Below are 15,590 nucleotides of genomic sequence, written 5' to 3'. Positions count from 1 at the left end.
TAAGACACACCAATTACAATCCCTTCTAGATTTGCTGCCTGTCCCTACACACAAATACTGAGGAAAGCAGGGTGTAACACAGCACTCTTAAAAAATAATCCACTGACACAAGGAAATACTGCACAGTAGCATGTAATTAAGTGTATGTAAAGGTTTGGTACAGAAATGTAACTGAGTTGCCAGAGCAAACGTTATTTCCACAATTGCTATCTGTACACGCCATCAGTAAATGACATTGTCACAGCTGCTCTTCACTGGCATAGGCAAAAGTCGAGAATTAATGCTCTCACAAGTCAAATGCTTTCCTCCTTTTTAGTACCGTTGTGTCCAATGAAACACAGACAACCAATTAAGTGCGTGCCATGTCTTGTTACCTGCCAGCTCAGGCTGTACTGAACATGCCTGTAAGCCTGCTGGCATCTTACATGATTGAACAGTCCATTGGTGTGGTTCCGTATGTCTGACAGGAGCAGAAAGGACAATTTTCTCACCCACCCTACAGGTAACATCTTTGCTATAGACCTGCTTGTGCAAACTTAGTGTTTAATTGACTTGCCTAGCATAAGTATGTATCACAAAGAAAAGGTGGTGTGTGCAACCTAAAAACCACACTGTACAGAAGAGTCTTGGAGAGCATTTCCCTAAAGTGACAAATTTTATTGCTGTATATTAAATACAAGGAGGGGGGAAAAAAAAAGTAACATGCTCCTGAGAAGGAATCTGGTTATGTTTTATCAACAGCAATGGTGTTAAACAGAGGTTATAAAGAAGGGAAATATTCTAAGGATTTTTGGGGGCCTGAAGCCCTTGAAGACTTAAATTCAGGAAATCGCTTTGGTCATCTAATGAGAGGATGTTGTTTCGTCAAGTTGAAACATTGGTCTTGGTAGAGCACGGTCAGCTTTACATGTTGTTATGAGCCCTTGAGTACTTGGTCTCCATGAGTTGTGCCTTGGCCTGATGTCACATGTGGGGTTCGCCATGTGTTTCGCCATCTAGAAATTATTCAAATAGAATTAAGCTCTGACAGTCAAAAGCCTGGGCTGTTTTATTGGCATGGTAAATCTAATAGGCCTGACAAGTGCAGTTATAGACACGGTGACTCGTGCTTGCCTAGGGGAGAGACTTCTGGCATGAAGAGAGGAGGCTTTGCATGCCATTCTAGCATCAGAGGTACACAGCTTATCCTAAATTATTTTAAGTCCACTGTTTAATTCTATTTTCTAGCTAAATGTTTGACTCAATAATTACTTGCATCTGAACACAAGCAGATGGAGTGGACTAGACTGGGTGGGGTTTGCTATCAGTGACTGGATTTGGAGGTTGCCACTGCTAACAAAGGTGAATTTTAATTTAGAATCAACCTGTACCTTGGAGTAACCACCTTGAAGAAGTTAAAGCAAAGGTGGGTGCAGCTTGCTGTTTCCATTTGTGCAGGACACTCAATCGCAACAGCTCTCTGTAACGCCACCCTCTGTACAGCTGTCCTAGCAGTACGTAAGGATGCTAGGAGTCCTTTACATCTTGATGTTCAAAGAGTGCACAGAAACACTTCATCTTTGTCATGACGACTCCTGATCAATGGCGATGTGGCAGCATTTACAGAACACTGATTGGTTTGTACCAAGCCACGGTGTGGAAGCTTTAAATGAGGCAGGAATATTTATGCACGTACTGTCTTCAGGAGCTAGTGAGTTGGCTCCTGTCAGCTTAAGCAAATGCAAACTTTAAACAATGATATTCTATAAGCGCTTCTCTCTTCTGAGATTAGTTACATCCCCACATGACCATAAATTCACAAAATGGGCTGCAATGAGACATTTCTCTATTGAGAAACAAAGAAGCACTAGTAGTTCTTGGAAGTTACCAGAGTGTTGAAATAGCGGACATCTGTCTTCTAAATTTTCCTCCTGTTGGTATATTTCGAAGATCCTGGCAAAGTCTGTTTCACCTGGTAGAGCTCCCCTTGTCAGTGTTTGCAGTACAGTTCAGGGTACTACGAAAAACAGCAGAATCATCGTGTCCCCCATCCAGATCTCTTCCCTACCATGAGCAATTGGTAAGTAATGCAGAAAGGACGATCCCGAGCAAATCAAACCAGCCACTGAACAAAGGAAGTAGAACCTAAGACCCTCCCTGTGCAGATACTCCCAGTGCCATGCTGCTTTCCAGTGCGCTAACCCCCTTTCCCCTCCACTATCAACCACAAAAACATCTGTCCATGCCTTGCTTCAAAATACTCCTCTGCGTGCTGGTACTGTTCTGTGCTCTGAAATGTTGGTTCTCTGGGCCAACTACAAATGGAGACGGTGGGGCGCAGGTGAGGTAGCTGGAGCCCAGCAATGGCTGAACTGATTCTCCACTCAGAGTTGCGGCAGGACTTTCTCCTGCTGTTCCTGAGACGAGCAGAGCACCTTGTTGCAGCTGTTGTGAAGGCTTTTCCTGGAGGAGCATGGTTTCTAGCCCTAATGGTTACACACAGAGAGCAATTAGAGCAATTGCCCCCACTGTGACACAGGCCCAGTCAGCACGGGCATCGTAGGATAACAAGCCCCTTTCCCCCGGGCTCTGAGAGCTGCTGAAATGCCGCATTTCATCGCACTTCCCAACAAGAGCAGTCCCGCTGCTTTTACATCTAATCTTGCAACACAAGCGAGAGTTGGAAGCGGTAGCTGCAAGCCAGTGGAGCAGGAGAAAGGCTGAATCTCAGCCGCAGCCCTCTTCAAAGTGCCAGTAGTGTTTCACATCACGGCTCTTTCGCACATGGAAGCAAAGCACAGCCACAGGATAATGTGAGCTATTGACGTAGGTACAGATATATCTATCAATAGATATAAAAACAATAATTTGGCGCCTTCTTTTTCCTTTTATAAAATTCTTTTATAAATCCATAGCGACAGCACACTGTTGCAAGCTCAGGATACCAGAGAACATCTCAGGGACAGAAGGGTGGTCTTTAAAGGACTTTTTTTCCTCTGGGAATCCCGATAATAGACAGCAGACCTGATCTGGGGTAGTGCCACCTCCCAGTCCTGGTGTGATTTCACACCTGCGTGGTTTTCCTGGAACATGAGTCCAGCTGGCAGACCCATCGCTGTGCCTAGAGCCCACCGAGCTGGTCAGGGCTCTGATTCCCATTCAGTGTAGGGCTAGATAACGATTTCCTGGAACTGGACCTGAGGAAAGAAGCAAAGGTGACAGACGAGGCAAGCAGGCTACTTCTAGTTCAGGAAGCAATGTGGGCAAGAGGTTCCCAGCCAGGCCTCTCACACCTTACCACAAAGGCCATCACCTCTGTACAGATAAAGCCCCAGTTCTCAGTTTCATGAGGCTCTGCAGCTGCCCCAATTCCATCCACAGTCATTACGGACCGACAGTGCAAGGCCATTTATAGTCCAACAATGACACAGCAGCTTCCTTTGCTCCCCAGCAAACTGCAGCAATGAATTACAGAAGGAGGGAGGAACTTGGCTAAACTAATTTGGAGGATTTTAATTTCCTGGAATTGGCCTTTGTTTGCCATTAATGTTTACTGTGTTCCCATATCTCCTTCTATTAGTCATAACAATAAAGCCATTACGTTTAAACACAAAAGCCAAGCCCACTTACTTTACTTCCTCATACTTTTTGCCTCGATAAAAGTTACTCTTTTTAATCAGATACAGCAGCACCAGGTCACAAAAGAAAGCTCCCTGCAAACAGAAAGAACTTGTGTTTTATCTTTAGAGCAGAAGAGGAAGTATTCTGATTAATTAGCCATGAGCATTAATTAAAGAAGAATAACTTGTAGGAGCTGTATTTTCCTTCATACTCCATGTAATTTTAGGGGCATTTAGACTACGAGGTAGATGAACAAATGCCTTTAAGACAGGACACAACCACACACCTCACTCAGCAGCCAGAGTAACAAAAACTCTGCTAGAGAAGATATAAACAAACCGTCCCATTTTATCCTTATAACAGCTAAACGATGGATCTAGGTCCCAATATGTTACTTTAAGAAAATGCATTCACTTACCACTCCCATGAGAGCAAGCCCCGAACCGATATTGATAATGGTGGGAATGATGTTAAATTTCCCTGCCTAAAAGAAAAAAGGTCATGAAGTACTCGGTGAAAGAACAACCCAAGAAACAAAATCAGGGGCACGGCATTACACAGGGGAAGCTGCTAGTGCCCGTGGATCTGTTTTGTTAGCAACAAGCAGGCACAGCCACAAAAGATTTGCAGTGAACAATCTTGGAGGCTAAAGGTCTGTGTGTGTCTCTCATCCAGCTGTTCATGGCTGCATTTCCGAGCTCGCGTCATCCCTGGATTAGGCTTCTTTCTTCTGCAGTACGTATGGATGAAAGACAAGTCTCTGGTGCATATTTACTTCTGTTGGACTTTACATGAGCCTGGTTTTAGGTAGAAGAGATGCAGACTCATCTGCACCCCAGGTCATCTCCTTTCTTATGTAAGGTTAGCTCCACATGGATGAATGGCAAGAACCCTTTCCTACAAGCCAGAGAGGCTGTTCTCATCCCAGAGCTGCCTCCCCACTGAGAAATGCCTCCCTCCTTCTTCCTCTCCAGGACTGGAAATACTCTGGCCTGGGAACTCACCTTGCCATTCACCATCACATCAAAGCGGATTCCATATGCTTTAATGAGCGTCCGGTAGTCGACCCCCTCAGCATCCCGGTAATATTTGGCAAACCTGGAATGCAACAATACTGATTTTAACTCCATAACCTGCCCACACACACAAGAACTCATCTGAATTCACCTATCTCTTCAAACAGATCTATTCCCCCATGAAAACCAGCGTTAGCTTGCTGTGAGCATTCCTCCCTACCTCCCTCCCTCCGCTGAAGCAGCATGCTTGGCTGGGGCAGTGCCTGGCACAGTCCGATCTGGTACTACTTCACTGCCAACCTCCAACGCCTGCAAGTCAAACCAGCTCAGCCTGACTGCGGTACTGCATCGTATTCTCCTCTTTACCTACCGGAAGTTGTACCCAGAAGAGATGGACTTTTCTGCAAACTTGTTATCCAGCCGGCTAAAAGAATAGTGAGGATTACATTCAGAAGGGGCTTTATCAAGATCACAGTTCCATTCAATCTGAATTCCTATCACACCACCCTTAATAAAAGAGAGAGACAGTGTGAGTTTTTTAAGCTTACTTCAATTAATTTGTCTTCAAATTTGTCAGATCCTTGGCCAAGTTTTTCCCCAGGGACAAGAACAGCTGCATTTCTGGTCACACCCAAGCACACACACTTCTGGATGGGCTAATTTCATGCTTATGGTATTAGTCACATTACTCTACACATGACCCTAGCTTTCCCTGAGCTGGTATCCTAGGAGGAGATTTCTTATTCCAGGACACTGATTTCATTAATTTAAGTGGCTGTAACATACTTCAGTGGAGAAGACGCTCTTTTATGTGGGGTTGAAGTTCACAAGTGCAGAAGCCAGCACAAAGCCTGCACTCTTCTCACCCTGTGCTTCCCGGCATGCCTCAGACTGGCTCCATCTTCCCCCCTGTGCTTCGCACACTGGGTCACAGCCTGTTTGGCACTGCAGCCCCAGGACTCCATGCAGAAACGTGTCCATTTCCCACAGGGGAAGCCTCCCAGGGCGTTCTCTGAGCAGAGGAGCCCCACTGGCCTGCCAGAGTTCTGGGTTTAAATGGATGGTGTAGTAATGTTGAAATTAAACAAAGAAACCCTGCTGGTAGAGCAGCAGTTTGGGCAGCCCTGAGTAACAGATAACTGACCTGACCACCTCTTCCAGAGGACCTACATCGCCCTGCCTCCCATTCCCTGGGGACAGGATAAATGGGACCAGCATGATTTTAAGAACCAGCACCTCTCCACTGCACCCTGGACAGGAGGCAGTTCCCTGGGCAGTCACCAGTGGCTCTCCTCATGGCCACCCAGCGAGCAGTACAGCCAGCTGGGAAGCCACACAAGCCCGAGGGGCACTCCTACCTCCGAGGCCATTTCCTGGAAGTCGCTCCCAGCCCACTGGACGATGTTCCCCAGGAGGAAGATGGGGCAGTAGGGATGCTCCGTGCTGTAGCGGCAGCTCTTCAGGTAGGACTCATTGTTGGTTGCCAGCACATTCATTCTGCATGTAGGGAAGAGGGAAATCCACCTTGTCTCCCTCTTTGCTTGCCTGCATAGTCTATGCCACCAAGACTGCAGAGACAAGAGACTTCTCCAACACCCCTCGTGCACAACAGAGATGGCACCTTGCCACCAGCCTTGTCACCCTGCGAGCCTCTCCACTGTTGGCCCAGGGAAAGCAGTCTGCCCACACAAAAAAGATGTCCAGGCCAGACTGGGACTAGGCCAGCTGAATCCGGGCTCAAGGAAGGACTCACATGGAGCAGGTTGCCAGGGTGCTGCAGGGCCACTTACTTTCCTCAAGGAAAAAAAATAAAGATGCTAGAAATGTCTAGCTGAGCTTGACAGAATAGCAAGAGTATGTTCCTTTCTACACTTTTTTCTTTCATTCATATTGGAGCCAGAGCCGCAGCAGCAAATGCAAACAAATATTTTAAACCTGCATTTTCCCAGCCTTGTCCAGGCAACTTCATTTTTATGGAAGAGGAGGAATATCTGGGAGCAGAAGCAGCTCTGCACTGATTATGCACTGGCTGGTGGACAGGTTCATCTGCCTCAGGAGCTCTGGTGCATCCCATACTGTAGGAGCCATCGCAGACCTCATTTGGTGAAGGACAGCCTTATCCCAGTTGCTCTTTGAGAAGCTCCAAGCCCTCATTATCTCCTTGTTCCCGCACAGCCTGAAGCCAAAGGTCTCTGCCTGCGCCTTAGAAGGGGGAATATCCGCCTCCCCACCCCAACCCTCAGACAGGAGAAGGACAGTGGAGCAAACCAAGGTTATTGGTTCTGTGATGGAGAGGACAGGGGGATCTCCGAGCACCTGCACTTACTTGGAAAACTTAAACTTGGGGAAGCGGATTGAGTTCTTGATGTAAACAGTGAAGTTTTCTGCACTGGCGAGAAGTGGTTTCCTGGAAGAGAAGGGTTTGTTATCTGGTTTATACCCTGTTCGTTATACCCTGTTCGTACCCTGCCCACATGTTTAAACTGGAATTGCCATTTTAGAAACAGCTAGGTTTCACCCCATGGTGCTAGGCCAGCCATGCCACTTTCCCCACACTGCCAGCAAGGAGTTGTTGAGGAGCGAGCAGGTTGAGGGGCCCTGAGAGCTGGAAACAGCCCTGGGACAGCCAGTGAGCCAAGCAGGGGGGAGCAGAGGGCCAGTCCTGCCAGGGGCCCATGCAGAGCTCCCTCCTACACTGGAACAGCCAACATTCAGGCAAGCATCCAAGCAGAGGGAACCCAGAAACCGCCCTGAGTGACACACAAGCCAAGCAACTCAAGCTTGAAAACAGCATAGGATGGCCATGTACTTGGGCTTGGATCTTTTCTCCACTGGGCACCAGGCCAGTATCTCACAAGTCCCTCCGATGCTGTCCGTGTCTTTCAAACAACGTCCAGTCTTAACCCCTGCAGCACAGACATCACAGAAAAGGTCAGACAGAGCAGCCACCTCCTCTCCTTGCCTACAGGGCGCATGAAAATCAGATGCTTTTCACTGCCACCCTAAGCCCTCCTCCCTGCTGTGAAAGGACCTCTCAGCTGGAACAACCACTCTCTTGTTGCTTCTCTGAGTAGCCTGGGGTGCTTTGGCCCAGCCACCACAGAGCTGTAAGCAAGGCGGCAATCTTAATAAAAGATATTAAAGAAAAGAAAGTCCTTGCTGCTCTCTGTCATCAGAGATCTCTGGGGTTGTAACCAGGCTGATGCCTCTGAAGGAACCCACCTCTACCAGAAACAGTACAGGAGGAGAAACCCTTCGCTTACCATTGCCAGCCACCACTGCTTCCCCTGCCGGGCAGTCCCCGTCCTTGTAACACAGGGCATCGGGAATGCTGACACTCTGCAAAGTGGAAGAGGACAGAAGTGAGACCTGTGACAGGACACGAGACTCAGAGGGGTAAGAAAGTGCTGCTGATGTGGGGTGAATCCTCTATAGGATGGTGAACACTGAAAACGTGCAGCTGAAGTGGTAACTGCGGATCATGTGGAAATAGCTCAGCAGTATCACACCACCAGCAACACCATGGTTCAGCTACGACATCCTGTTCTCGGGGTCGTTCAGTCTAGAGAGGGACAGGCTGTAGAAAAACCCAGACATCACCTACCACTCACCAAAACCAAGCAGGAGGCCACAGTACTTCACCTTAAGAGATAACCCTACCTTTGATTTAAGCTACAAGCTCTCTGAGCTCAAAATTACCCTTCTCTCAGCTGCACGCCGGGTTAACGCAGCCACTAGAGGACAGCCGCGTCCTGAACAAGCAAGCTGTGCTCTCGGCCTGGGCTACCCCTCTGCTTGTGATATGGAAAATTAATCTCTGCTACATGGAGACAACACTCCCTGGATGACCAGCGTCCTCCTCCCCCGGGCTCCAGCCCATTCTGAACCACGTCTCCACAGAGGACTTTTCAACATGACACAGAAATACCCTCATGCCTCTGGCCTGTGAGGCACGTTCTGGAAGGTACTAAGCACCCTCCCATGTCCTGAAGGTAACAAAAGCCTGAATGTTCAGCCCTTCCCAGGACGGGGCTCTTAGAAAGTCTCCTCTACCTGTAACTAGACCGAGTCACCTCAAAGTTGTTTTCCCATGGCCTTTTCTGACCCTGAGCAATCACTGTTCTGGTCTCATCTCCAGCTGGGCAGATGTCCAACACCTTCAACTAAAGTCAGCAAGATATCTACATGATCAGTGCCTCTGGAAATTAAGAGAGCTGAACCTCCAGGTTTGCAGTAACCAGTCTGATTTTCCCAACTGAGATATTACACTACAGAGAAAGACCGTTCGCCTTTCATCCTTCCTGTGCTCGTTGCTCCCCAGGTGTCCTCTGTCAGTTCTTACCCCCAGTTTTGTAGGGGTCTGGGGGCCAAGGGGCTCAGTTCTTCCTACCTCAGCACACATGGCTTGCCTCTGGTTTGGGGTCACAATCAGATTCGTCATGACAAAGAAGACATTTTCACCCTAGAATAAACGAAGGAAGGCAGGAAGAGTTAGAAAACCTGTTTTACTCTTAAAGTACCTGTTACAAGGAGGATGCTGTTCTCTGCAGAACAGTAACACCTCCCTCTCTCCTGATGCTTTTCAGGCTGAGATACAACTGTGCCCTTTGTCTGGATATTTGTTTGGATGAGGTCGGTGGGTCTCTACGGCTTAAGGGGTTCTGCTTCAGAGACTGTGTCAATTTGGTGAGCAGGACCACTGAGTCTTGCCTCGCTGGCAAGCGCTCGTCCTCCTTTTCCATAAGGACACCGTGCCTGATCAGGGATCAAAGGCCCCATCCCACTGCAGAGCTGTGGGTGGGGTGTTTGTTCTCAGCCAGGGTCAGGCTGGCCGCCCCAGCTACGCTGTTACAAGCCCAAGCTCATGGAGCAAGGCAGCAGGGCACAGCGCAGGAGCAGATTTAGTGCAACACCGTGGACATGCGATAAAACAAAACAGAGCACTTCTAGCATGGCTGTAATAGAGAGAATACAGATCCCTTTATCAAGCCATTGGAATGACTGTCTGAGACATGCAAGGAGAGACTTGACTGCAATTTCATCCCTAAAATCCTTATTTCTGGCAGTATAGTGTTTCTTCTGTATTTAGGCAAAGCCACAATATGCATGGCTGACTCCCATTCTGGAGCCTTCCTTTCTTTGCACATTTACAGCTTCTATTTGGTCCTTTCCCCACATTCAGCAAAAAGTTAAAACACTGAACTTCTCCCCTGAACAGTTTCCCCTTAACAACCAACCACCAAAGGAAACCACAGGAGAAAAAAAGCCTGAAAACAGTTGTACAGTCAGCAAGAGGGAAGAGAAAGCAGCTTACTACAGCACTACAGATGGAGGCTGGTTTCCCACTCGGCAGTGAAATGAATGCCGAAATAAACCATGTGCTTCTACCATTTCTGCTCCATACCATGCACACGTGAGAAAGGCAGGAGGGTCAGTAACAGGACCAGGCTGCAGCTACAGAAACACGGGTTATGTCCTGACAGCTCCCAGCACTGGGGAGCCTGACTCTCATCACATCAGGGGGCACGCGTAACCGTTAGAGCCAGCCCACAGTCCTGGCGTAAGGCAGGGCAGCCCCAAGCATCTCAGACAAAAAATCCTCACCCACAACAGGAACTGGCAGTGTGTCAAGCCCTGCTACCTGTAACACTGGTTGCTTGTGTGAGCGAGCACCTGGTGATAAAATACCTGATCAGGAGCAAAGTCTGGACCCCCGACCCCACAACGTTGCTCTGAACCACAACAGGGAACAAGATGTTTCTGCAAACTTGTCAGAGACCGAGCCCCAGAAAGCAACTAGTGAAGGATTCACCGGACGAATCCTTGCTCTATATTAAGCTTAACCCCAAAGTGCCACTGGTTCACCCTGTCCGAGGGCATTGTCAGCCCTCAGAGTGAATTTCAGTACACTGAGTGCCTGCTGTTTATTCCGGAGTCTCTCAGAAAACCCCTTCCAACACACAGCCCTGCCTGTTGCACATAAAAATCAGAGACCTCAGGTTTCCGTCCACGAGAGCAGAGCTCAGTGCTCTCACACTCGCCTGGCTTGCTCTCTTTCCCTCGCTGTGCTCTGCATGGGGTGTGTTTATCCCATGACCCACCGGCACCCTGGGACACAGGTACATCTGCCCTCAGCAGGAGGGACATGTCAGTCAGCAGCCACGCTGGTGGGCTCAGGAGAGCTGCCCACTGCTCCGTAGAGGACACAGGGTTTCTCCCAGCCCTCCCTGCCTCCTGCTCCGCTACCCCGGTCTCTCCAGTACAAACCAGCCCACCCAGACCCACCAGGACAGCGCAGGGCTCTCGTCCAAAGCGAAATGAGAGATTACGCAGTAGTTAGCAGAGCAAGTCACTTAATGCACTGGTAGCAGGCATTCAGATACTCCTAAAAACCCATGGCGGATGCATCTCATGGCTGACTTGAGACATTCAGAAGATGAACAGTAATCAGCACACAGAGCAGGAAGGCTCATGAGATGTCTACGTTTGCATTCACAGTCCACACAAGTTGCTGAGATTCACTGTGAGCCCAGGATCTAACATCACCGTGGTTGCTGGAGGCTGATGTACACTGCAGTAGTGATGGATTCAATATTGTAGACTGATTGCCCAGTCATGTTTGGCTTCATAATGCTATAGCCCAGGCATCTGCGTCGCAGAGCACACCAGCCCAGAGGCAGAGACAGCTATCTTTACTCAGCACACACACTACCAGGCCTCCCAATAAGCCAACACACAGTAACAAGACCCCTGAGTCACAGGAGAAATGTCTGACAAGTTAAAACACTGCTCACCGTCACCATTTCATTTCTGGGTGTGCACACCATCCACCTGCTAAGTGTCCCAGGGCTTCCACACAGCTTGAACAAGAGGCACTGCAAGCATGCTGCCTGGCTTCCTGCTGCACAGCACACGTCGATCTGAGACCCACAGCTTGCTGTGAGGCTTTGCATTAAAATTGGTGGAGATGCAGAGCACAGATCCACAGGTCTGAGTAAACATGGGCTGCAGCAGGAGGAAGATGAAGCCTTATTCTTATGTACAGACAAGTAAATTGTTCAATTTACCACTTTCTGCCCCCTGTCAGCACAAGACCCTGATTTTCCCCTCACACTTTTCCATGCACATGGTAGGCATTAGCAGGGAAAGCATGAACAGCCACTGGCAAGCACAGCTGGGCAATTTCCAACCTGGTGCTGTGCCACATCTGCTGCCATCTTTTCCCCTTAAGCATCAGCTATGCATCTCACTTTGTCCAAGTCAAGGAAGCAGCAAGGCAGGTTTAGCCAGACATATTTCAAGCAACCCTCATCACTCAAATTGCACCACATTTTCTTTCCATCTCCCACCCTCTCTGGGCTGCCCCATGCATGCCTGCTCTAGCCCAGGAACGGAGGCAAGCAGACACTTTGCTCAGCTGAGCAGTCCCACTGAAGTCCATGGGACTTTTGCTCACAAAGTTCTGCTTGTCAAGTATCATGGACCTTTGTGAGAGAGACAAGGCTGCTTTGATATTTGCTGGAAAGACCTAAGAGAAGGCACAGCATTGCTTTCTTGTAGCCCACCTCCTGCTTATTCATAGGAAAGACGCGGATACATCACTTCAGCCTTTCCACCAGCAACTATGCTGGAAGATGTCTTTCTAGCTGAACGGTAGAGACAATAGCAGTGGGGTGATGCCAACCTGCGGAGGGATGACATAGTCTGCAACATCCCACAGCCTCTCCCCCAGCTCCGAGGTGTTGGTGAAGGCTACCCCTTTCAGCTTGGTGATGACAGAGCTCTGGAGGGATGTGTCTGTGTCCTGATAGCCTTTCTTGACAACAAACACCCACCTGTGAAGAAAACAGCAGGCAGTGGCATTAGCAAGTGGGGTCAGGGCACAAGTTAGCCAGAGAAGATTTACACCAAGGCCAAACACCACTGAAGGGCAAATTAAAACATGCCAATGACACCAAACCCTCTGCAACTACTACTATAAATGTAGAATAAACTCTTTGACACAAGCTGTGCTTATCTACAGCACTGGAGGAAGAGTCAGGAGCAAGACCCCACACACAGGGAAAGGTGTAATAACTGGTTATGGGGTAAAAAAACAAGCCTCCCGCCTCCCTGTCCTGTGCTATGCTCAGCAACCTTGACAGAAAGAGGGGGAGGGAAGGGCTCTGTCTTCCTCAAGGTGAAAAATAATATAAGCTTTTGCAAGTTGCAGTGAAGAGTATGGTTGGTTTCACAAATACATGACTCACTCCCATTTTAGCAGCCTGCCATTGGGCTACCAGTCCAGCAACAGACCATGTCTAGGGAGATGCAACTCCTGCAGGTGAGCTGAATATTACTAACAGAAACCTGTAGGGAATATTCTCAGCTGGATACAGGATCTTTTGTAAGCCATTGTGATGGTAACAACCTGCCTGCACTGTGGCCTCTGTGCTGGGCTTCAGGCTTCTCACCAGCACATCTGGAAGAGCTGCTGCCTCGCTAAGCAGTCCAGGGAAAGGCTTTGCTTACGTCTCCCCACTGGAAGCAGCGAGAGCTCCGTATCACTGAGCGAAAACCTCTCTGGCTTAAATGAAACACTTCCAGCTTCCCCACAATACTGCCAAAGTCACCCGCCAAGACAACAAATCACCCAGACCCTTGAAGAAGCTAAGGGTGCCAGGGCAGGTTCTGGGGTAGGGATGTACGCTACAATTGCTGGCACAGCTCCCCTTTGCAGTACGCTGACCTGGAGTGCACTACTGCATGCAGTAAGCAAAAGCAGCCGTCTGTGGGGCTGAGCAGCACTGACATATGCTGCCCTTCACCTGCCACTTGTGACAAACCTGAATAATAACATTCCCTACCCCTGTGAAGTTTCCTACTTTCCTGTTTTTCCTAGAACACTGGTTTTCTCTCCCAGGAGGGCTCAAAAGCAGACCCTTACATTTTCCGCAGTGAATCAGGGGGGAAATGGCAGCTACATGCAAGAAATGATCCAGAGGGGTTTGATGATCACAACCGCCACACCAGCCTCTGAACAGGTACGGGTACGTAATCAAACAGTCAGACACCAGACTAACGCTAGCCACCTCTGCGATAAGCTGTAAGCCCCCAGTCACTGCAGGCACCATCAGTGACAGTGCCAAAGGTTTGCGGAAGGCAACAGATGCCTAGGGAAGAAAATAGCCAGTATGGCCCAGACAGTCTCTGAACACTCATGGTCACTGGTCATGCTATATCCCTCTTGGACGGATGATGTGTCCTCGGCAATGTTATCTACAGGATTCCTCCTTTAGCAGCTAATACATGCCAGACTGCTGAGACTTCATCTCTGACCTGCTAACTAAAGCAGGCTCTGGAACTGTACACCTTTCTATAAATAAACCTAGCACATAAAAATGACTCTGCTATATTTAATCAGTGAAAACACAAGGTGTGAGAAAGGTGAAGGGACTCAGAAGCACAGACAGTGAGGGTAAAGACTTATGAATCACATTCTGCAAAGCCTCAGAAACTCAGGAAGCAATGGCACAGGCATCACATAAGCTGGATAATTCCAGGTCTGAGCCTGCAAGCTGCAAGGAGTATTGCTGTGTTTGTTACATGTCAGTGTGACCAGCCTCTTGCAGAACTGGGCCTTTTCTGAGAGGAGCTCTAGCTATCTCCATGCCAACTCGCCCTGCTCTGAAATAAATGCAAGGCAGCCGACATTCCGCTGCCTCAGCCTCCACAATTCTGGCTGCTGCAGCCCACTCCAGCAAAGAAATCTGCCACTTTGTGCTTGGTTCCCTCCCACTTAGAGTTGAGCAAGTCATGCAGCTGTGCAGACAAGCCAGGTTTGTCCCAAGGCTCAGCAACCGTGGCCATAAATGCTATTGTTTCTAATGAGTCAGGTGTTAAGGTTTGGCACCATTCCCACCGAATACAGAAATAAAGGCATAAATAATGCAGTACAAAGCCATAGTGCCATTTGATCTATTTTTAACCTGAAGTTAATCTGGAAGGTAGAGCTGAATCTAACGATCCCTAGCAGGTGAAAAATCAGATATAATCTAGTAGACATTACAAAATCCAACTGTATAAACAAGCATAACTATCTGCATTAAAATCATAAGGCATAGCAAGCTGTCACTGTATGCAGAGTACTCTACATTAATCTTGATCACAACACAGCAAGCAAACACAACCGCAGCAGTATGTGAAACGCAGGGTGATTCTTACCCGACCAGGTAAGCCAGGATGGAGAGCTGCACCACTCGATAAAGAATCCCCACCTTCTTGTTCTTCGCAATGACGTATTTCTCTGTTTTATAATCAAAAAGCGATAGAAATAAACCCTTCCAAGCCACCTGCCCCATGCTCCCAGCTCGCTCTGTACTGGTGGCTGAAGCAGCCAGCAGCGTTTGCAGATCGCATTATCCACACGTGCTCTGCATGGAAACCTGACACACCAACCACTTCAGAGAAAGAGGCTGATCTCCTCCCTTCCGTCAGCTGCTTGCCAGCAGCAGCTCTCGGGTCAGAAACCAGCAGCTGCATTAACATGAGATCCTTCCTTAGCTGCTTTTCAGCTAATTCATCCTCTGGGGAAGCCCCCACCTCAGTTTTGCCCCCAAAACGTTTATAATGAAACACATTATAGCATGAAGCCACGTTACAGAATCCAAAGTGACAGAGCTCTCCTCTCTCACTGTTAAGTATTAAAGCCTTTCTTCAGCTTTTACATGATGGCAAAGCACCTGGTTAAATTTTTCATTTCTTGAGCATTTGCATGAGCAATGACAACTTGGGTCCTTAGCAATTATCCAAAATATCTGCCTGGTTGCTACATCTTCCCACCAAAAACCCCAACAACTTAAGAAACTAATAAATAAATTCTGCATGTGGTTAAGGGATCAATCAACGTCACGTCTCGCTAAAATGCAAAGTGAGTGCTGAGCCAGGCACACACAGATACAGAACATACTGTCTGATGAAATACCAAAGGGAGAG

General features: G+C 48.3%; 1 protein-coding gene across 7 annotated transcripts; it reads right to left on the bottom strand.

Annotated features, from left to right (window-relative positions):
• Positions 1-334: 334 nt before the first annotated feature.
• On the bottom strand, positions 335-15,590 carry P2RX5 (purinergic receptor P2X 5). Of its 7 annotated transcripts, none has more exons than XR_012045478.1 (13): positions 14,820-15,582; positions 12,301-12,451; positions 8,959-9,078; positions 7,880-7,955; positions 7,426-7,522; positions 6,943-7,023; positions 5,975-6,113; positions 4,987-5,123; positions 4,605-4,698; positions 4,019-4,084; positions 3,610-3,692; positions 1,371-3,176; positions 335-995 (listed from the first exon to the last, which is right to left on the bottom strand). XR_012045478.1 is itself a non-coding variant. In XM_072881942.1 (12 exons), exons 1-12 carry the CDS (start codon positions 14,954-14,956, stop codon positions 3,101-3,103), a joined length of 1,257 nt encoding a protein of 418 aa, XP_072738043.1. In that variant the 5' UTR covers positions 14,957-15,582; the 3' UTR covers positions 335-3,100. The 7 variants fall into 7 exon arrangements, 4 of the variants coding, with proteins under 4 accessions (XP_072738043.1, XP_072738044.1, XP_072738045.1 ...); XR_012045479.1 differs by having other exon boundaries at positions 1,868-3,176; XM_072881942.1 differs by having other exon boundaries at positions 335-3,176.

The sequence above is a fragment of the Ciconia boyciana genome, chromosome 17 (genome assembly GCF_034638445.1).
Source record: "Ciconia boyciana chromosome 17, ASM3463844v1, whole genome shotgun sequence".
Taxonomy (NCBI): domain Eukaryota; kingdom Metazoa; phylum Chordata; class Aves; order Ciconiiformes; family Ciconiidae; genus Ciconia; species Ciconia boyciana.
This window is presented reverse-complemented; position numbering and strand designations above follow the sequence as displayed.